General features: G+C 37.8%; 1 protein-coding gene across 1 annotated transcript; it reads right to left on the bottom strand.

The window, feature by feature from the left end:
- Positions 1–475: 475 nt before the first annotated feature.
- On the bottom strand, positions 476–23,605 carry LOC149817730 (putative RNA-binding protein C1827.05c). The gene is made up of 9 exons (XM_089984166.1): positions 23,471–23,605; positions 22,866–22,979; positions 22,646–22,766; positions 22,497–22,552; positions 1,604–1,651; positions 1,417–1,514; positions 1,093–1,162; positions 797–907; positions 476–724 (listed from the first exon to the last, which is right to left on the bottom strand). The coding sequence occupies exons 2-9, from the start codon at positions 22,965–22,967 to the stop codon at positions 671–673; spliced, it is 660 nt and encodes a 219-aa protein (XP_089840292.1). The 5' UTR covers positions 22,968–22,979; positions 23,471–23,605; the 3' UTR covers positions 476–670.
- Positions 23,606–24,206: the final 601 nt, after the last annotated feature.

Consider the following 24,206-nt stretch of genomic DNA (forward strand, 5'->3'; position numbering starts at 1 on the left):
TGGGCTCCGCAACCTGCACAGGAGACCGTGGGATTGAAACATTGAATGGTGAGGATGTCAAATCACTTTCCAAAAATGATTTGACAGATCTGAACAGACAGTTTCCAAATATCGACGGCAGAAAAAAGATCAGGTGAAATGTGCACACCCATAGTGTCCCACCGCACCAGATCACCCTCCATCTTGGGATTAGGGACAGTCAGTTATGAGGCCACCATATGATGGAGGGGGCAGCCAAGATAGTTTGACTGTGTTTTTACCAGCTGCCAATCCATCATGGTTCATTGTGAAAAGATCAGGTGCAATCTGATGGAAATCAGGTGCTTAATGAACAAATTTTATCATGTGATTGCACCCGATCCTGATTCTGGTTCCTTTGGCTAAACCAACCATTGGTTCATTTTCTCTACAAGCTTTTATTTTTCTTTTCCGTTTCTTCTAGTCAAAAGTGTCATCCACCAACTCCAAAATCACAGGTTAAAATGGCATTATCCATTTTTTATGTATTCTGATCATAGACAATATATCAGTTTTACTCATGTACCTACAATTAACTAGGGAAATCATCTGGAACATTTAGCAATTTCATAACGGCGTATCAGGAGATGAACAACGGGACCAAACTACACCTTTAAGATGAACTACCAACAGAAATGAACAAAACATCAATCTACTCTTCCTCTGAGAACTTAATTTTCTTGGGAATAGGCTGCATGCTCCCTACCTGTAAAATCCCAGACTTGTTAAGCACATAGCAAAATGCAAAAGATCAAAATTCTATGCAAGATTTACTCACAATATCTGGATATTCATAGTCAATGCCCGCAGCTCTTATCATCTTTCGTCTCTTACGATCCCTCTTCAAGATAGCTTCCAACATTCTGTTGTGTTCCTCAGCAGTCTTATCCTGAAACGCAACATAACAAGCACTGATGTACAATCTAAAGCAGGCAAATTAAAGAGAGAGCATTTCCATCATTTAATGAAAACAAAAGATCCACGTAATCATACATTTTTTTTCAAAGTTTTATATAGTACTATGTAACTTTAAAATCCACAAAAGAGAAGGGAATCCATATGTTGGATAAAAACCTTGTTATGCTGCATCCGCTCAATTGTTCTCCCTCTTGATGGATCGTAATGACGCTTTGCTTGTTTCCACCTGACAATGGGAAATTTTTCCAATGGAAAGAATCAGAGAACATATGCCTATAAAACATCAAAACGCTTGGAAACAGCACCAGATTCCTCACATCATTTTGCGATAGCTCTCTCTCTCTCTCTCTCTCAGTATGAATGGATGCACAGACTCACAAACACATGCCCTACATTCTCACCAACACCTTCACCATCACAGTCAATGTTCACTAAGAAAATGAGCAATCAAGCAGCACAACAACCAAGGAAATAACCTACAGTTTTGGATGAATCTTCTCGGGTGGAACAACATAGACTTGTAGCATGTGCTCAAACAGCAAATAGTTGTGCATACAATCAGCCACAATTTTAGCCACCTGCAGCAATAGCAAGGGAGGGAGTCACCTACTTACCACAGTATGGGAGAAGTTATGGAAGAAAAGTAAAGGTCCATAGGCTGTCATACCTCCGGTGATTCAAATTCAATGAATCCATAGTGCTTAGATTTTCCTGTCTAGAAATTTAAACTGGAGTTATAAAAAAGCCAAAACAAGAAATTTTTCAAAATGCAAACAATGAAGCACAGCTCCAGATCATTCATTTTTATGGACCAATTTTCAATTGTGAAATATTTCCTTATCCCATCATATCTTATATGGCACGCAACCGAACATTGTGCACCTTATCCAACCTATTGTGTTTAAAACTTGTAAGGCGGAGAAGTATGAACAAGTAGTATATCATGATTATATTATGATAACACATTTGGTATGTTCAGCAATATGCTACTGAAATTGAAGAATTTTATTTTCCATGTAGCTATCCAGTCATCAACTACTCGCCACTAAAATCACTTTCTTGCAAATACCCTGATTTCTTATTTGTTTCCAGAAAACCTTATGATTTTAGTGCATGTGGAGCGCTCTGTCTGTTTCTCGGCTTTTACATTCAAAGTGTGGCCACCACAAAGAAGCAGAATGAAGCGGCAAATGTAATTGAAGGAAAGGAAGAAAATGTAGTTGGAGGGTACATTTAAGTCAAGCAAAAATGTATAGAGGTAACTCACTAGGCAACAATTTGAGATAACTACAGAATCCAGATAGATTTTGAGATAACTACAGATAGATCTGGTAAATGAGCCGAACAAACTGAACAGAGGGTGTTCAAGCTTGGCTTCATTCTTTGTGGCAAGCCAAGATGAGCTGGAGCACATGGCAAGCCCGACTTAGATGAGCCAAGCTCAAGCCAGCTCCTTAACAAAAAGAGTACATATTCTAATATTGAAAATAATAGAAATTGGACTCTAAACCTACTGAGCTAAGCTCAAACTATCTCATCTACAAACAAATACATTGTTTCAAAGCTGTGAGCAATAACATTTGAACACTAATTTTATTTGCTGCAAGTCAGACACTTCAACCATGTACATTATATGAAATAAAATACATGTTAATAGTTAACGAGCCTATACGATCTGAACCGAGCTGAACACTCATTGTTCATGTTCGGCTTGCCAAGCTTATTTCACGATTTCGAACAAGCTGAGCAACGAGCAGCTCATCACATTTAGCAGCCCTAGCTATAGGTGAACCTTTCTTATTAGGTAGTAGTTACAATTCCATTAGATGTATTGTGCAAAGCCGGTCCAAAAAAAATTAAGCTGATAATGCTTGCCCAACTTGTGAAGGTTCTGACGATAATATTAAGTGAGCAAAATAAATAAATGCTTTACACATTCAACCTTTATATAGCTGGTATCTCAAATATTTAACATCAGCTTGTTCGCTTTCTGTTTTACTTGAGTTCATCTAAGCATTTCTTTGGTTCAAGTTTTTAAGAGCAAACAGCGAATGACAGACAAGTGCTAAATTGAATATCTTATAATGAAATCAAATTCACACCCACCACTCTTTTGGCTCCTAAACATAGCTAGCAAGGTTGCAAAATCCATCACAAAGGAAAGAAAATTAGAAACAGTTCAGTTGGACAATCAGATCGAGATCATGACCACCCACAGCAATCTCAAAGATTAACCCAGTCTAGAAACATTCAGTTTTTATTAAGAATCAAGAAGATTACGAAGTGAAAAGACAAAAAAAACATATTCTATAAAGTTCTGGCATCTCATAGACAAATTTTCAGGCTTTACTAAAGATGCTCTGGGAAATATCTCATAATTCAAGTATGACCTAGAGAGAAACCAGGATTCCCATCTTCAGCAGGAGTTATTATCATTCTCATGCTATGTCACATAGGTGTGGGTGTGGATGCGGATGCGGCACTTTAAAAAAACTTGGGTACAGGTGCGGGAAGGATATATATATATATATATATATATATATATATATATATATATATATATATATATATATATATATATATATATATATATATATATATATAATTTTTTAACAGTTTTAAGTTAACACTGTGTATTTGTGTGCATTTATGCATTTATATATAATATAGATAAAAATGGACTTGATTAGGGTTAACTGAATCTACTTTTGGATAGAAATGGATGTCAGTGTGGTTGACTCCACCTAACAAAAAGGAAGCTGTATCCAAGTGTCACACCCACCTAGGTGCGGGTGAGGTGCCCTGTTAGAAGAGTCTGTGTGACATAGTTCTCATGGTAGGACCATTGGCTTATGTCATAATCATCTTCATTAGGTAGCAAAACACCTGGTGGAAAGTAGATGCAACACTGAATATCATGAAGTAACAATTTTCATATCCAGGAATTAGACAAAGCTGCAATGTGCCTCTCACCTTTTTTTGGCTAATTCCTATAACACCCTTGGCTTTGAATGTGTACAAGCATAGTAGACACTATTTGATCTAAATAGCATACAAATAATATTGTACTAGTACCTAACATGCTAGACTACTTTTGAAGATTGTAGCAGCCTATGAACAATACATTTAGTAGAAGTGGGTCATCTAGACTCTAGATTGTTGAGTCTAAACGTTATAAATGATTGAAGGACTAAACAAGAGTTTTAAGAAGAAGATAAGAGTCATGAGTATATCTCACATGAATACTTACTTTGGGTGATGTCAATTAACATTGTAATCATAGTGCCACCATGTGCCATGTGAGCACATGTTTAGAAGGCCATGGGATAAGTAGTGGAGGTAAAAGAATCATGTCATATTTTAGAGAGTTAAGAATTAGTTAGGAACCAGAGTGGGTAGTTAAGAAGTTAAGAGAATGTGTGGTTTATATTAAAGGTAATGCGTCACATAAGTACTACAACCACAGTGATTTATCTTAATAGATTCTTGTTAGATTGTTGGAAGATGATATCCAATTAAGACTCAAACTAAGTAGAAGAGTTGAGCACTGCCATTTTTTTGTTGGTATTTTCTATTATAATTTTGTGGATTTCTTAATAAGAAAATTATTGGAGGCTTACCTTCTTCAAAAAAGTCTTTCATTTTCAAACTCCATTTATCATCGCAATGGTAACATAATCCTTATCGCTTTGGCTCCTCCAAGGCTTGATCAATGACTTTCTTCACCACGACCTTGCCATAGCTTGGAATTAAAGTCTAATGTATGTGAGATTATTTGAGATATGCACCCACACTCTTGGAGTAACTGACAATCTCCATGTGAAATTTGTTGTTCCACAAACCACATTTGTTCTTTGGCAAGTCTCGCTACATCAAAGCATTGGAGCAAAACTTGTAGGACATGTGGCCTTACACTTCAAGGGCAATCTCAGGATTTATATCAGAAATGAACACACCAATGGGAGCTTCTTCCGGCCATCTTACTACAAATTGCTCAAGCATGTTCAAATTTGGCTTGATAATCCAATACACTCCCGATTTGTCGATCTTACATATAGCCACATTATGGTTTAGTTGATGGTCCGAACCTTTTGAAGAGAGACATAGAGGACATTCCGACGTTGGTATGCCACAATGAATCTTGAACCTCCGTTTTGCATAACCAACTTATGAGGTTTGAGCCACTAAACTTTAGTCATGTTTGCCAGGCATGTATAACTCCTTCCAATGAGTGGAGCCTTCATCTTGTAGAATTCTTGTATGCATCGGTGATGCACTACGATCTGATTCTGAAACCGCTCAACCAGCTAAGAATTGCATATGTCGAATTCCTTATCTCTTGGCTTAAATTTATGAACTGAATTCTTCATTCCACACTCCACATGGTTTAATTCAATCACTTCTTTTTTTAGTGAATCATGTAATTCTTGGGCAGCTCATGTTGCCATCCTCGTGAAGTCTCATCAATTGGCAACTGGTCCCCAATTAGGTAGGGTAAGTTTCTCAACAATTGATCCCTTTGATCTGACATGAGCTCAATCCTATGAAAGAGAACTCCGTCAACCTATGACTTTTTGCACTATACAGATATGAAGTTGCGGACCTCCGAAATGGTGGTGCAACGCTCTATGAAAAGCTTAATTCACTAGTGTTCTTAGCCAGCTATTCGGTAATCTCTGTCTTTTCAATATTGCTACCAAAATAGTGACTTCTCCAATCATCCAAGGACAGGTTCAAGCTTTGATACCAACTGTTGCACCGCTTGCTAGAGAGTAGAAGGGTTGCAATAAGGTGTAACATAACTCTTTTACCCCCTACTATAATCCCTACACATGCCTCATGGGCTTGTTGGCATGTGTCCACATGGAGACACCAGGATTACAATGTTAATTGACATCACTTACATTTTACATGAACATCAAACTCAAACCAAAAAACTCTCATGTGAGATATACTCATGACTTTTATCTACTTCCTAAAATTTCCTTTTAGTCCCTCAACTCTTTACAAAGTTTAGATGTACTCTAAAACTATTGCACTATGATGCAACATTCTTTTCATTTTTCATTTATTATATTCTAAAATTTTAATTCACATACAATTCTTTACACTTTTAATTTACTATAGGCGCTTCTATACTCAATAAGCTAGAACCTATGTCACATGGGTGCGGGTGGGGGGCACGGGTGCGGTGCAATTTCAAAAAATTTGGACACGGGGACTCTGCTATATATATATTACAAAAAAGTAATATATTTTTGGACACGGGGACACGGGGAACATCAAACAATAAATTAACACATAAATATTGTAAAATTTAAAGCAAAAATAAAAAAGTAATTCTTAACAACACAAACTTACCAGATTTTTACTCTTACACAAAGGGGGGTCCGGGGGATCCCCCGGCACGGGTCCGTGTGACATAGGCCAGAACCCTTCAACAAATACTCTTTCTCAAATCAATAAATTGGAACCTTGACCATCCCTCTCTTTCATTCCTGCTTCCATTTTGAGTCTTGACTTCATTGACCTCCAACAATTCAAAACTGCAATCCTCCCGTAGATTTTCATCTTGTATCTCTTTTTCTTCACACTTAAATTTTTAAATCTCCTCCTATGCCCCTCCTTTTCATTTGTTTAACGTTGGAAAAAGCTCCTTGATATAAGTTCAAATTTTAGATGTACATGAAAATAATTGCTCCAATCAGTGTTATTAAAAATGCGCCTCAAGGCGCAAAAAGCGCGCCTCGCCTCAAGGCGAGGGGCTTTGTGCCTTGAGGCGCAGGCATAAGGCGCAAAATCCCTAAGGTGCACGCCTCACCTTGTTTTGGTCAAATGGGGTCACTATCCAAATCTACTGCATCAGCGAGCTCCGAAACGTCGACACCATAGGAAACATCGGCAATGGGATCATCGTTCCGAGTGTAGAGAGCGACGGCGTGGTTGTTCCTGCTGCTGAGATTATGCAAATGGATCGGTCGATGGTTGTCGACAACGAAAACCCGAGCGAGCGGCCCCAGATTTAGAATCCACCGCAGGTCATGGTGGCACCCCCCAATTAATAAAGAGGATGGAGATGGGCTGATCATCAGATCGGGTCTGATCCATAAGAAACCGGGTCACAAATATAAGTCCAAAAAAAAAAACTTTCGGGGGGCGCTGCCCCCTTACGACCCCCCGCCAGGGGCGCCCCCCCCCCCCCCCCCCCGACTGTTGACCGCGTCGTGGGACCCGAGTATTAGAAAAGGAAGTTTTCACGTTCAGTTGTGTAGGAAAAGAAAGAACAAAATAACGAAAGAAGGGGCTGCAGGAAGAAAAGACGTCAGAGTCTGTGTCTATCAATGTATTAATATATTGAATACAAGATTTTAGGGTACGAAAATACCCTCTAACAATAACTTAAATTACATTACATAATAACTGGACATTGACCCGGTTCAGTACATGGATCGGGTTGGGTCCTGTACATACAGAAGTTGGGTCCAAGACCCAATAACGACTTCTTTTCAGCCTCCCTCAAGTTGTGCATGGTCCTGGTGTTAAATTATGTAAATCAATCTTGTATTTTCGTATATATATTTTATATATATAAGGTAATACATATACATATATGATATATATGTATATGTATCTACCTATTATATATATATATATATAATATATATATATTGCTAAGGGTAGTTTAGGCATTTTACACATATTCATTTTCGTGAATATGTTTTGTAATTTTTCTTTTTCTTTTTCTTTTTCTTTTTCTTTTTCTTTATTTCTTTTCTTTAATTAATACAACTTGTACTTGCCTTAGGAGGGGCCCAACCCACTAGTCGTTGGACCCCCCCAACGGTCACATTTGTGACCGTTGGAGGGGCTCCAACGACTATGTGGAGCCCCCTCCAAGGCCTCCTAAATGCCCTATAAATATGGGTTGCTCCTCTTGTATTTCTTGAAGGGTTTTGGGATTATTGCCCAACCTTTTCTTGTTTATGAATCTTATGAGTGCATTTGCACATTTGTGATTTTGTGTTCTTGTGTTTTTTGCACAAGTGTTCTAAGTGTTCTTGGTGTGTGTATGTTTACACATTTATTCTCAAGGAATCGATTATAGTATCTTGTTGAAGATACTTTTACATGGTATCAGAGCCAGGTTGAAGAAGAAGGATTGTGATTCGCCTTCACTTGCGTTCCTCGAAAAACGTGCCTTCAAGCTTTTTAAAATCGAAGTGAATCATCTTCCTCGGGCAATATTTTAGAAGCTTCTTTTGACAAGAAAGACGCGAAAAAGATTTGAGGTACGTATTATTTCTTGTCTTCTTTCCTCCCTAATGGGCGAAAAAGACTCTCATTTCTCTCTTGGGTTTAAGCTTAATGGCTCAAACTATCATGTTTGGGCCGGGGATATGGAAGCCCATATTAAAGGAAAGGGGATTTGGGGTTACTTTCATGGATCTATACCGGAACTGGAACCCAAAATCACCATCATCGAAGGAGGAGATATTAAGATTCTTGAAGGAGAGGAAAGACAAAAGGCTCTTGAAGAGTATTCCAAAAAACATCACGATTGGGAAATGAAGAACTTCAAGATCTTATCTTGGATTTTCTCTTCCGTTGAAACCAAGATAAACGCCAATATCATCAAATTCAAAAAGGTTTCCAAAGCATGGGTGTATCTTGAGAAAATGTACACTTCAAGAGATCTATCCCACAAGTACTTTCTCTAAAAAAGAGCCTTGACACTTCAACAAAATGATATGAGCATTCGGGAGTATTTTGCCGAATTATCCTCTATTTGGGACGAGCTCGCAATTCTTGAACCAAAATGGAGTGGAGAAGCTATCAAATTAAGGCACAAACAACTTGAGGAAGATCGGTTCTTAACTTTTTAAATGGCCTTAGACCCGAATTTGAACAAGTTCGGTCCTCTCTTCTCTCCGCGTTCACATCTCCCGCACTTGAAGATGTTATCACCAAACTAAGTGGTGAAGAAACACGTATGGGGATTAGCAAGAATAATCCTAGCATTCTTGTTGCCTCTTCTACTCAAGAGGACGGTGAAATGGTTAATATTGTGTTAAGACCGGGGAATAACATGAAGACCTATAGACCTCCTCATTTCAAGAACCAAGGTCAAGGAGGAAATGATCGGCATGGCAAAAGATACTATAGCAAATTGAATTGCTACTTTTGTAAAGAATCAGGACATATCAAACCTATGTGTCCTAAATGGAAGAAATTGATTGCAACGGCTATGGCATCCCAAGCAGAAGAACGACCTCCATCATCAAGTGAGTCTCTTTCCCTTCAACAAATCGTAGAAGTATTACAACCTCTTCTCAAGGGAGCCACTTCTGGAGCCGCTATGTCATCCTCTTCTCCCGGTAAGACATCTTGGCTTTTAGATTCCGGGGCATCCTTTCATATGACCCCTAGCTCTTGCTCTCTTTCAAATCATTCTAAAAATTCCTTTTCATCATTTGTCTCAACTGCGGACGGAACATCTCTTGAGATTAAAGGAATAGGTAATTTTGAAAGACAAGACTTCTTTATTCCAAAAATTCGTTTTATCCCAAAACTTAATTTGAATCTTCTTTCCGTTTCCCAACTCACGGACCATGGTTGCAATATAAAATTCTCTTCTAATAAATGTTGGATACAGGATCACCAGTCCGGAAGATTGATTGGGGAAGGCTCTAGAAGAGGAAATCTCTACTACGTAGATTTTCTTCAAGTTCCCAAGAGTCAATTTTGCAACGTCGTTCAAAACAAAGATATTCATGTATGGCATAAGAGATTGGGTCATCCCAATATTGTTAAAATCTCCTATCTGCCTTTTGTTAAACATCTTTGTAAAAGTGATTTTCTATGTAATGAATGTATTCTTGGGAAAATGAAATGTTTGTCTTTTTCTCAAAGAACCATGTTTACAACAAAACCATTTGAGATTGTTCATTCCGACGTATGGGGCCCGGTTCCTGTGATGTCAAAAGGAGGTTTTTCATATTATGTGATTTTTGTGGATGACTACACTAGGTTTTGTTGGATCTATTTTCTTAAACATAAACCTGAAGTTTTTTCAACTTTTAAAAGTTTTCATATGATGATTTCAAATCAATTCAATGGATGCCTAAAAATCCTTAGGTCCGACTCTGGAAGAGAATGCCTCTCAAATGAATTCAAAAGATATCTTGAAAATTTTGGTATTCTTCACCAAAAATCTTGTCCGAAAACCCCTCAACAAAATGGGTTAGCCGAACGAAAACACCGGCACATCATTGAAACAACTAGGACCTATGTCACATGGGTGCGGGTGCGGGTGCGGGTGCGACACGGGTGCGGCGCAATTTCAAAAATTTTGGACACGGGGACTCGACTATATATATATATATATATATATAAGACTCGGTCAAAGTTGTGCCCATTAGGGGACAGGTGATGAGTTGTGAAGGCATTCTGTACACTTTCTTCATACAGGAATAATTCACTTTTGGGCACTTTCTTCATACACTGTAATAATTCACTTTCTTCACACAGGAAAAAACCACAAAAACTTGAGTTGTGCCCATTCTGTACTTAAAACTTGAAAGTGTACAGGTTTTTTAGTTGTGATGGGTTTTTTTCCTTACAACTGTAGCCCAGAAAATTTAAAAAAAATTCAAAAAAAAAAATCCAAAACATGGACCAAAATGACCCTGGGTGCGTTGACCACACCCAGGGTCGGGTTGACCGAGTCCGAGCCGCACCCGTGTCCGCACTCGTGTCGGTGCGTGTCGATGCGGGTGCGGCGACCTTGGAGCCGAGTCCGTGTGACATAGACTAGGACTTTACTTATTTCACAAAACATTCCAAAGAATCTCTGGGCTGAGGCAGCTCTTACCTCTGTCTATCTCATAAACAGACTTCCATCGAAGAATTTAAACAAAATTTCTCCCTTTGAAAAACTATACGATAAGGAACTTGATTATAGCAAGTTAAGGATCTTTGGGTGTAAATGTTTTGTTCTTACTGATAAGAATGACAAACTTTCGCCTAAAGCCATTCCTTGTGCCTTTCTTGGCTATTCTGAAACCAAAAGGGTTTTCGTTGTTATGATGTCAAAAGTGATAAACTGTATGTTTCCAGAAATGTGAGTTTTTTGGAAAATCTAAGTGGATTCGAACATAGTGACCCTCATAGTGAGAATATGGATTATTCTTTTCTATTTGATTTACTGAATAAAGACGATGATACTAGTGATGATGAGTCTGATCAAAGTAACCCAAATGAATTTGAAACTGAAGAAAACATCCCCTTGCTTCCTTCGTCATATCAACATATTGATGAAGGATTACCTAGAAACCCTATCACCTATACTCATAGAGATCGAAGCAACTTTAGAAGTGCTCTTGACAGATATAATGATGCTAGTCCCAGTGCCGCTCAGAATGAAGATATCCCTCGTAGAACCGAAAGAAGTAGAAGGCCTCCTTCTAGGTTCATTTCCTATGACTCATTTTCACCTAGATATAGAGTCTGCCTTAGTGCCATCCACTCCTATATAGAACCTAGAAATTTTGAAGAAGCACGAAAGTGCCCTGAATGGATTAATGCAATGGACAATGAACTTGAGGCTCTAAGAAAAGCCAAAACTTGGGAATTTCAGAATCTTCCTAAAGGTAAGAAAACAATAGGGTGCAGATGGGTTTTCAAAGTTAAAACTAAAAGTGATGGATCCCTTGAAAGGTATAAAGCTCGTTTGGTTGCGAAAGGATATAGTCAGGAATATGATATTGACTATGAAGAAACTTTTGTTCCTGTAGCTCGTATGGTCATTGTCCGATGTCTTATAACCGTTGTTTCTATCAACAAATGGAACATCTATCAAATGGATGTTAAAAATGCATTTTTAAATGGTGATTTAAGCGAAGAAGTTTATATGGATGCTCCACCTGGAATGGAGACTCCTAAGGGAAAGGTGCTTCGTCTACAAAAAGCACTTTATGGTTTAAAACAAGCCCCCAAGGCTTGGTATGATAGGTTTAACTCTGTAATGATTGAAAATGGATTTTCCTCTTGCTTTACTAACACTGCTCTATTTGTTAGAAAATCTAATGCAGGTATTGTGATTTTACTATTATATGTTGATGACATGCTCATCACCGGGAGTGACTCTAATGGGGTTAAGAGTATAAAATTTATCTTAAAAGATAAATTTGAAATGTCTGATTTGGGTTTTCTAACTTACTTTTTGGGGATTGAAGTAGCATACTCTCTTAGAGGATATTTCTTATCTCAAACTAAGCTTGCTTCTGAGATCATTGACAGGTCAGGTATTACAGATGAGAAGCTTTGTGAAACTCCTGCCGTAGTAGGGGCCAAAATGAAAGTTGATGATGGGGTTCCACTTCTGGATCCTACACCCTACAGACAGCTTGTAGGATCATTAATGTATCTGAGTATTACTAGACCAGATATATCCCATGCAGTCCATACTGCAAGTCAGTTTCAGCATGCGCCTACATCAATTCACATGAGTGCCATCTTACGAGTCGGAAGATACATAAAGGGTACTCTAAATAAGGGAGTTTTCTGTCTTCTTCTTCCGATTTAAAATTATTGGCTTATACTGACTCTGATTGGGAAGGTGACACAAATAACCGTCACTCCACCACTGGTTTTTTGTGTATTCTTAGGTGACTCATTAATTTCATAGAGATGCAAGAAGCAACAAAAGGTGTCGCTCTCCTCAACAGAAGCTAAATATCGTGCCATGGCAACTACTACCATGGAAATTGTTTGGATTCATCAACTGCTAGAAGACATGGGGATCACAATAGAAGGGCCCACCAAGTTGTGTTGCGACAACAAGAGTGTAATCTACATTGCGAAGAATCACACCTTTCATGAGCGGACCAAACACATTGAAATGGACTGTCACTATGTTCGTGAAGCATATCTCCGGGGAGTCATTGATCTTCCTTATGTCACGTCCGAATATCAGTTGGCAGATTTCTTTACTAAAGCCTTGTGTGCTCCGCGGTTCAACTTCCTTCTTGGCAAACTATCGGTCATTTTGCCCTAAGTTTGAGGGGGGGTGTTAAATTATGTAAATCAATCTTGTATTTTCGTATATATATTTTATATATATAAGGTAATACATATACATATATGATATATATGTATATGTATCTACCTATTATATATATATATAATATATATATATATTGCTAAGGGTAGTTTAGGCATTTTACACATATTCATTTTCGTGAATATGTTTTGTAATTTTTCTTTTTCTTTTTCTTTATTTCTTTTCTTTAATTAATACAACTTGTACTTGCCTTGGGAGGGGCCCAACCCACTAGTCGTTGGACCCCCCCAACGGTCACATTTGTGACCGTTGGAGGGGCTCCAACGACTATGTGGAGCCCCCTCCAAGGCCTCCTAAATGCCCTATAAATATGGGTTGCTCCTCTTGTATTTCTTGAAGGGTTTTGGGATTATTGCCCAACCTTTTCTTGTTTATGAATCTTATGAGTGCATTTGCAAATTTGTGATTTTGTGTTCTTGTATTTTTTGCACAAGTGTTATAAGTGTTCTTGGTGTGTGTATGTTTACACATTTATTCTCAAGGAATCGATTATAGTATCTTGTTACTTTTACACCTGGACCATGAACAACTTGCCTTTCAGAAACCAAAATCTCTCCTTTGTCAGCCCTTTGGTGAAAATATCAGCAACTTGCTTTTCATTTCGTACAAACATGGGCTCAATCTCCTTTTCTTCAACCTTTTTCCTAATAAAATGTTGATCTATCTCAATATGCTTTGCTCGACTATGATGAATGGGATTGAAAGACATATTGATGGCACTTTGATTATCACACAGTAGCAGTGATCGACAATAGGTTCTCCAATTTCCGTTAGGAGATGCCTTATCCATGTGGCTTCAGCAGTGGCAGCTGCTATTCAGCCTCAGTACTTGGTCTAGCGACCGCCTTCTGTTTTCTACTGCTCCAAGATACCATATTTGATCCAATGAAGCTGCAATAACCAGATAATGACCGTCGTTCATCTGGATCACCTGCCCAATCAGCATCAGCATAAATAATGATCTCATGGCCGCCGCCTGGATCTAATTCACTTTTCTTATATACCAGCCCATCACCAATTGTACCCTTTAGATAACGAAGTATTCGTTTGACTGCCTCCATATGCGACGTATGAGGTTCATGCATAAACTAAGACACCTGATTAACCGAATATACTATATCTGGTCTAGTAAAAGTCAGATATTGTAGCATGCCAACTATGCTATGATACTTAGTGGGATCTCCATATATATCCCCTTCTTTAGAACTCAGTTTCCGATGAATGACACTTGGAGTTGCTAATGGCTTACAATCTGTCATGCCTGCCCTGCTGAGAATGTCCAACGTGTATTTGTGTTCAGTAAGTGTGAGTGTATCACATCTTTTATCAACTTCCACCCCAAGAAAATACAGCAGCTCCCCTAAATCTTTCATTTTGAATCTTTGATTTAATAACTTCTTTACCTCCTGAATGTGACTTTTGCAGTTCCCTGTGATGACAATATCATCAACATATATCAATAGGAGAGTAGTGACATCTCCTTCATTGTGAATGAATAACGAGTGATCCAGAAAGGACTGAGAAAAGTCATGTCTTTGTATCTCTAGTGAAAAAACTCTCGAACCAGGAACGAGAGGCTTGTTTCAATCCATAGAGTGCCCTCTTTAGTTTGCATACATACTGCTTGGCGTCTCGTTCTGCATACCCAGTGGGTTGTTCCATGTAGACTTCCTCTTTTAAATCCCCATGTAAAAATGCATTTTTTTACATCTAACTAGCTCAATGTCCATCCATGTTCAATGGCTAGACTCAACACAATACGAATGGTTCCCATCTTAACCACAGGACTGAAAGTTTCATCGAAATCTTGTCCTTGTTCTTGTGTGAATCCCTTGGCTACAAGTCTAGCTTTATACCTTTCGATGCTTCCATCTGGTTTATACTTTATCTTGTATACCCATTTTGACCCAACGACATTTCTATTTAGTGGTCTAGGCACAATCTCCCATGTCCCACATTCATGTAAGGCTTCCATTTCTTCATTCATTGCTTCGACCCATCTTCTAGAACTTGCAGCTCGACAGAACATGAGAGGTTCATCCTCTTTATTTATGGACGTCAAGAATAGTTGAAAATCCAATGAAAAATTTTTATAGCTTACCCACCTGTCAAGCGGATGTCGAATCCGTGAGGATCTTCTGATATCCATCATCTGTGAAGCAGGATCAGAAGGATCCGTATCTGTACAAGGAATGGATGAGGGCTCTTTCTCTCGCCGGGTGTATACAACACCCTTATACCTTGTTGGCTCCAAGTTTTGTGTGACAATCTCTTCTGTTTGAGTTGCATTTGTTGATTCTTCATATATCTCCTTTTGACTGCAGTCTGCTGGGCAGTCTTCCTTAGCACTAGAGAAGAGTTCTGAATTTAACCATGGGTAGTATACCTCAACACTCGGACTTGAGTTAACAACATGAAGACTTGAATTAGGCGGCTGATCATCAAAATTCAATTCATCAAAAACTACATTTCTTGATATTTTGACGCGTTTACTCAATGGATCATAACACCTATACCCTTTGTAGTCTTCAGCATATCCCATAAACCGGCATTTTAAGGCTTTGTCTTGAAACTTATGTCTCAATGAGCTGTCAATGTGAACATAGCAAATAGACCCAAACACACGTAATTCATGATAATCGGGTTGTATGCCAAATAGAGAAAAATATGGTGACTTATTTTCTAAAATGGTCATGGGCAGTCGATTTATCACATGAACTGTGGAATGAAAGGCTTCAGTCCGTAGTGCTACAGGAAGATTGCTCCCGTGCATCATGCTCATTCCACTCTCAACAATATGTCGATGCTTCCTCTCAGCAATCCCATTTTGTTGAAGTATATGTGGGCAAGACACTTTTCTCTTTATCCCATTATGTTGAAGAAAACTAATTAAGTCACTAGAGGCGAATTCACCTCCTCCATCACACTGGAAATTGAGAATGTTGGTAGAGAAATGGTTCTGAACAAAGGAATGAAATTTCCGAAACAATCCAAAAACTTCTGATTTGTGCTTCATGAAAAATATCCAAGTATAACGTGAATAACTATCAACGAAAATGAGATAATATTTACTGCCAGAAAGAGAAGCAATTGGGGCAAGACCCCAGACATCAGAACATATGACCTCAAAGGGCCTTGAAGCTCTCTTATTAATGGAATTGAATGGCAAAACACGACTCTTACATAAATGACAACTCGAACACTTTATATCAATGACTTCTGAACTCAGACTGGACTTAGGAATGAGATTATTTGAGACAAGTTTTTCAATAAAATGACGACCACAATGACCCAGACGACTATGCCAAAGTCTTGGCTTATTACATTCAGAAATGGCAAACACAAACTCAGAAGGAGCGAGAAATTGATGTTGATGAGGCTTCAAGGATGAGTAGTCAGAATGAACAGAGGAAGGATCTTCTTGAAAGATGTACATGTTGCCCCATCTTTTTCCCTCAGCGAATGTCTTCCTCGTGCAAAGATTCTTAACATAAACAGAAGAGAGAGTAAATTCAACTGAAGCATTAACATCATCAACAAGTTTTGAGACAGAAACAATGTTCTTCTGAATATTAAGAGCATGAATAACATTTGGAAGTTTAAGAGAGGACTTGGACATGGGTATAATGGCATTTCCAATGTGTGAGATAGAATGATGAGAACTGTCTCCCGTGACTATACTATTCTTACCAACATAAGGAGAGAGATTCAAGAGTTTACCCGCATCACCCGTGACATGAGTCGCTGCTCCGGAGTCGACGTACCAAGTGCCTTTATCATTTTGCTTCATATTCAAGCCTGTCAAGGCTGCCAACAACAACTCTTTTACTTCTCCATCCCTCCTAGCTTCTGCTTGTGATGTTTTTCCCTTGTTTTGAGGGTTGAACCAACAATTTGCTTTAATATGCCCTTTCTTGTTATATAAAAAACAGGTGGGAATGGGCCTTTGTCCTTGTATATTGAGCGTTGGAAGTATACCACGACCTCCAAAAGTATTTCTCCCGTGGCCTCCCCTTCCTCGAAAGAAATTTCCTCTACCTCTACCATAAGTCATTCCTGTGGCCAGCACATCTTGAGTTCCTGAATGTCCATGAATGTCTTCAGAAGATCCTTTCAGAGTCATTCATATTGCAATAGTTTGGCACGAAGATCTTCAAATTTTGGAAGTTCTGGTAAACATAATAAAGTGGTCGTCATAGCATGATAATCTGGCCCCAACCCACTCAAAGTTTATTGTACCTTATCCTTTTCACTGACGAGACACCCCACAATAGCCAGTTGATCTGTGATGCCTTTCATTTTGTTCAGGTATTCCATAATAGACATGGAATCTTTCTTCAACATTTGAAATTCTCGCTTGAGAAACATGATTCTCGCCTCAGAGATCTGCGAATAGGTCTGAACTAGCTTGTCCCACAATTCTTTGGCCGAACAATCATCAAGAATGGCTACAAGAACCTCTTGTGAGAGGGTTGAAGTGATGTATGTCACTAATGATTAATCCCTTTTCATCCAAGTAACATATTCTGGATTCTTGAGAAGAACAGTAGATTGCGCCCCTTTATCGTCCATCTTTTCCTGCGAAGTGAACTCTGGAGGAGGTGGAACCGATCCATCCAGATGACCAGAGAGGTCCTGACTTCTTATGAACGGAACAATCTGTCTTTTCCAGGTTAAGAAGTTGGAATTATTCAGTTTTTCAGAGACTAGTTGACCGAGAAAGTTGGAGGAGAGACCGGACTGCGGAAGGGGGGAATTCATTTGAGGAGAAAGTAGATTATGATAGAAATCGACACAGAGATATGAAAGAAAGTTATGACAGAGAATAAAGGTTTGACAAGGAATGAAATAATATTCAGATAGAAAAATAAAAGGATGATCGTATATACTATTTCAGAATTGTGTAAGGCACACAGTAGATATGGAGGCAAATAATGAAGAACTCGTGTGGACAGAAGAAACAAGAAGGGACAGATCTGAAATAACCAGCAGGTAATGAAGAACTCGTGTGGACAGAAGAAACGAGAAGGGACAGATCTGAAATAACCAAATCTGAAATAACCAGCAGGTATAAAGAATAAACAGGGAAGCTCGGCTTTTGCGTGATACAGGGGAAAGATTCACGTGCCTGAGCAAATCACATGAAGAGTTAGAAAGTAAAACGAGAGAAGAAGGGCCAGGTTCACGTGATTAGGCAAATCGCGTGAAAGAATAGGAATCGTTAACTTGACAGAAAAGAAAAATAGGAAGATAGTTGGAAACAGAATCCAATAGGTAACAGCAGACTGAATACGATTCAGATCTGCGGTGGAAGATAGAAAAGAGAGGAGGAACTGTGGAATGAAAAGGAGGAAAAATCGTTAATTTGACAGAAAAGAAAAGGAGAATAACCTGTAGGAGAGAAAATTGACTTTTCACGTTGACTGAGTGAAGCCGAGACAGCTCTTTACACCCAAAAGTTTTCACGTTGACAGAGTGAAGCCGAGACAACTCTTTCCACCCAGAAGTCACGCTGCTCTGATACCATATTAGAAAAGGAAGTCTTCACGTTCAGCTGTGTAGGAAAAGAAAGAACAAAATAACGAAAGAAGGGGCTGCAGGAAGAAAAGACGTCAGAGTCAGAGTCTGCGTCTATCAATGTATTAATATATTGAATACAAGATTTTAGGGTACGAAAATACCCTCTAACAATAACTTAAATTACATTACATAATAATTGGACATTGACCCGGTTCAGTACATGGATCGGGTCGGGTCCTGTACATACAGAAGTTGGGTCCAAGACCCAATAACGACTTCTTTTCACCGCGCCGTGGGAGCCCCGGACCCCCCTACTACAAGGGCAAAAACTCTGAATCAGGCTCCACAACTCATCATCTAGACGAACCGACGTACCTTGAAATCTGAAGAAGGGTTTTGGGGATAAGGAAATGATTTTTCAGTTCTTCCTATGTAGAAGAATGGCGAGTAGCCGAGACCCAGAGAGAGAGAGAGAGAGAGAGAGATTTTATCTAGATTTTGATAACACTTATGCTTCGATTTTGCGTCAGTTAACTTCATTACTTGCTGAAATTGGATTGAACACAGAAGGGGCCCATGCTTTCTCTACTACATATGGCTATTCTCTGGATATTTTTTTAGCTTTGTCTTTTTCCTGCAAATGCGGCAAGAGATCAATTTAATTGAAGAGAATTTTGGTTTCTAATGTATGAAAAACAACATAAATAAGAAGATCTCATGCTATGAGCGAATTTGGGTTTCTTAGATACTTAATTAGATCAAGTTGTTGCATTAATGTTACTTTTACATGTTAAATTCATATTTTTTCAGTATTTATTTGAGATTTTTTATTTCTTGTTGGTTGTTGCTTCATCAATAAAGCATTTTTTATTTATTTATTATTTTAGATATTTTTTATAGTTTTTTTTAGGTTTTCAAAAAAAAATTGAGGCTTAAGCTTTACGCCTCGCCTCAGATTTTGGTGGAGCGCCTCTCTATGCCTCAACACTTTTCACAACACTGGCTCCAATGCTCCAATATGGTACTTGTTTAGATCATGGTTGGTCGGGCTAGTGACTCAGGAAAAAACCATTTGAGCTCCAATTCGTAACTTGGCATGACTGGCTGAGTCAACTAGTTTGGCTCAAAAATTTTTACCTTTAGATATTTTAAAAATAAAATTTCTAAAAAAATTATAACATTTAAAAAATAAAACAACATAATAAAAATAAAAAAATACAACTAGCATGATAAAAAAATACAATTGGGAATAAAAATTAGGCTTAGAGCCAAACTCCTAGTCATCTTTAAAAAAATCAATAAATGTTAAAACCCAACAAAGACTCTTTAAAACTTCGCAAGTTAAATTTATTCAGATTTTATCAGCAAAATCTATTTCATTTATTGGCAATTTTAATAGAAGTAGGCTGCAGCATACTTATTTATGATCTTATTTAATCCAAACCAAGATACGACTACAAGTTCTGTCAATGACTCATACCATATTAGATTATACCTAATAATATGGAACCACTTAGGTGTTTAGCTTGAATAGGTCACAACCAATACAGCTATATCCACGAAAAAGCATGTTGTGATGTCTTGTCCCTTTGGACGCAGCAACTTAAATTATATTATTAAACAAAAAATAGACTAGCCAATAATAATTGCAAAAAGTATAACTTATGAGTCGTCAAGTTTTGCCAAATATATTAACTCAGTTGAATGTCACCCAGATCCAACTGAGTAGCAATGAGCTTTGTGCAAAGTCAAGCAAGTCACAGACTGCCGGCGAGTTGCTCACTCGGCACGAGTTAACGAATCAGCCGTTTTAAGCCGGCGGGTTTTGCCAACCCTGGTTTAGATGTTATATATTGTTAATTTGGGTTATTTTTTCTTTTGTTACCATGACTTCTCAAAATTCACAGATTATTTAAAAACTCTTTCAAACTAAAATGAAGGAACTATTCCATGTTTCCTCTCCATTCTACTTTTTCATTAACTTGATTTCAAGTGCACTTACCAGAATGGCACAATTTTGATATTTATTCCTTTTAACTTTTTCCTGTTATAGGAGTTTTCACCCAATTCCTCTTATTGACAATGAGAAATTGGACCTTTTACTACAACAAATGATTTGCATTAGATACACACTTAATCTAAATGTCAAATTTCCTTACTAAAACAAGCCCATACTAATCACAGCAAACACCTTATTGAGAACATATACCTCTACATGTAATGGGTTCAGGTGTAAACATGCTAACAATTGGTTCTCTATCCTTATTAATCACAATATGAGGTGTTCTCTCAACTAGAAATCATTTACTCTTAGTCAATCCAGACATCTACATATAATTTTTAATCATGAAGATTCTAGCACGGAATGTTGGGCCCGCTTTACTATATAGTACGGAATGTTGGGCTGCCAAGAGACATCATATTCAAAAAATGAGTGTAGCTGAGATGCGTATGCTGAGATGGATGTGTGGAAATACAATAAAAGATAAGATTCGGAACGAGGAGATACGTAAGAAGGTAGGCGTTGCTCTCATTGAAAATAAGATGAGAGAGAATCGTTTACGGTGGTTTGGACATATTCGACGAAGGCCTAATGATGTTCCAGTTAGAAGGATGGAGAAATGGGAAAATATATTAGTTAAAAGAGGTCGGGGTAGGCCTAGGAAGACATGGATGGAGGTGATAAGAAAGGATATGAATGCTTTGAACCTCACCGAGGACATGGCATTGGATAGAAATGAATGGAGGAGAAGGATTCATGTGGAAGACCCATAATGATTTTCTTTGTTGGTTCATATCGCCAACCCCAATTGTTTTGGGATGAAGGCGTAGTTGTTGTTGTTGTTGTATGAAGATTCTAGCAATCATTGCTTCAAATATGCAATGGAAATTCTCGGTAGGTTAGCGCATAAACATTCTGCACTACATTATACCTATAGAGAAATCATTTCAGCAAAAATGGTTGAATCATTCATCACTACACAAATTTTAAGAACAATCTCCTACAGTATTGTGGCTACAGAATCGGATGCATCTTATTCATTGTGTTGATTGCAATTATAGTCATCACTCCTTCCAAATTATGCAACTCCGTCCTTGAATTGGCTAAGGTGAGTTAAGGACTTCAGCCTGTCCACTCTGGTTTATATTTATGGTGAGTTTGGCTCCCTGATCAGTTTGTTATTATTTAGTCTCATCCTCATTATCAACAGAAAAAATTCGGTATCCAAGATCAATTATAAGCCCTCATGTGTTCGTCATAACTTACAAAATCAAGATCCTGATAAATGTTCGTTTTAGGATAATAGGATGATTCTGCCTAAAATCTCATGAGAAAATGATTATTTTAATCCTAAATGATTTGACATACACATGATATCCTTAATAAAGCATAAGACTTATCCTATTCAATACTCACAATCTGGAAGGAGATCATTTATGTTTTAACTTTACTAAATCAAACAATATCTGAAATGGCACTTCGTAGCATCTTAAATCATGAATGCAGTATTTGTGTTCCTAGGCCGCCTCATACCAAATGATAGAACAAATAGTGTTATTGTCTTACTTCATGAACTGTGACCCAATAAAAAATAATCCATCCCGGACTAGGCCAAGTACTATAAAAATGATTACATATGACAACTTATACTACCCAAAAAATAGTTATTATTCCCCACATACATATTAAGCAACGAATTCCAAGTGTAAGACAACCTACCTTGAGACTATATGTGTTCAAAGAAATAGCCCACAAACTTCTATTTTGTCTAAGTTGTAAGGAAAATTACACGATGAAAAACAAGGTCACTGTAAATGAATTTATAATACAAAATATCTATTATCATGAAAAACTATAAGTACTAAAGAACGTTTCTTGAATTTGATGGTAATGTTGAGTAGAAATTTGCAACAGAACCTTTCTGTTTCGCGCCACCCGCAATCTCTTAATAGTTCCAAACTGTTTGAAGAAACCTGCAAACAACAATTTACCACAAAATTGTCATAAAAATCGTTCATCCAAAACAGCTGCTTGGAGGAAAAAAAAACAAGAACTTAGATTAGAACCTTGCATTTGTTCCTCATAGAACCCATGAGGTATGCGGCCGATATACAAGACTGCAGAATTCAATGCAGCTGGTTCTTCATCTTCTTCAGGTAAACGCCTCCCTGGCCCGCCTTCCAAAGGCTTGAAACAAGACCAAAAATGAGAACTATACTGAATCGCAGCAGAGAAAACAAAGAAAAAGAAAACTTTGAAAAAAAAACAGAGATGATCATGCAATACCAAGAAGTCAGAAGCTTCTTTTCTGCGGCGCGACGGCGCTCCTCCTAAACTGTCACTACTCCGTTTAGCCTTCATCTGCATCTTCAGCTTCTTCTTCCCCATTTCAGCAATTGGCTTAACCAAAGAAAGTTTCAAAAAATAATAATAATAATTTGTTATCACACAATACGAGGATTCCAAAAGGGGAAGAAATGTAGCAATTTACTGAAAATATCGCGATAAGAAATATATATTTTCATACAAAAGATTCTTTTTTTAGGTTTTGCAATCTTTTTTCTTAGGTCCTTTCCAGTTTTTCCAAATTTATTAGTTTTTTTTTTCAGAAATTTCTGAGAACTTCCCAAACTCACTGCAAGAAACCATAAAGCTAAAAATCGAAGATGAGAATTGGCTAAAACCCAACACTCAGTAGCCTAACTTAAAATTAAAAAAACTACACAAATTTGGCAGAAATCTACAAAGAGATCAACCCTAACCTTCACACGGAGTTGGTATGTAGATAGTCGGTGGAAGGTAAACCACTAAATCTTAGGGATTTGAACGAGAAAATAGAAGAAAAATTCCAGCTAATGAAAAAAAAGGAAAGAAGATAGAGGTAAACGCACCTTGAAGTTTTCACCGGAAAAGCGAAAGGGATTCAAGTGTTTGTTTTACCCGGAAAACTCGAAACCCACAGGAAATAGTTTTTCCGACCACACTTATCCAACTGTGGCGGGGAAAACTACTCCCCAAAGAGGAAAACCCTAATTTAGTTTTTTTCTCTTTAACATTGTCTTTCTTTTATAGCGTCGTTTATCAACTAACGTTATTTTAAAATAGCACTGTTTATCGACTTGATGTTAACGGAACATTTGTTGACAGAGTTAAAATCTGGTTTAAAACGTTATTTGCTTATAAAGGGCTTCTTTTGTCTATAGTACACGACTATTTATTATCCTCACTTAGACCGTTAAATTGCTCCTAATCAGTGCATGATAAGAAAATATAAGATTATAACTTCTGTAGTTTTTGGTTATTCATTGTGATCCTGCTCCAGTTAGGATTCCTTAGGAATGCAAATGGATCAGGCATGACCGGATCATGATAAACCCGAATTAAAATCCAAAATTTCAACAGCAGGTCCGAGTAAGAGACCAGACACAAACTAGATTCGATGTATAAGAGTTGAATCTAGTTCCAAATTTGATATTTGGGTCCGGTAAAAAGAAGATCAGCTTCGATTCTGTGGATAATATTAGTTAAATTTTAAATACAAATTCAGAAAGGTTTGGGTTCTCTCTAGATGCACATTTGGATATTATTTCAAGATTCATATCCAAGAATATGCATTAGATTCAAATA

The sequence above is a fragment of the Nuphar pumila genome, chromosome 13, assembly GCF_984573655.1.
Source record: "Nuphar pumila chromosome 13, dmNupPumi1.hap1.1, whole genome shotgun sequence".
In the NCBI taxonomy this organism is placed as follows: domain Eukaryota; kingdom Viridiplantae; phylum Streptophyta; class Magnoliopsida; order Nymphaeales; family Nymphaeaceae; genus Nuphar; species Nuphar pumila.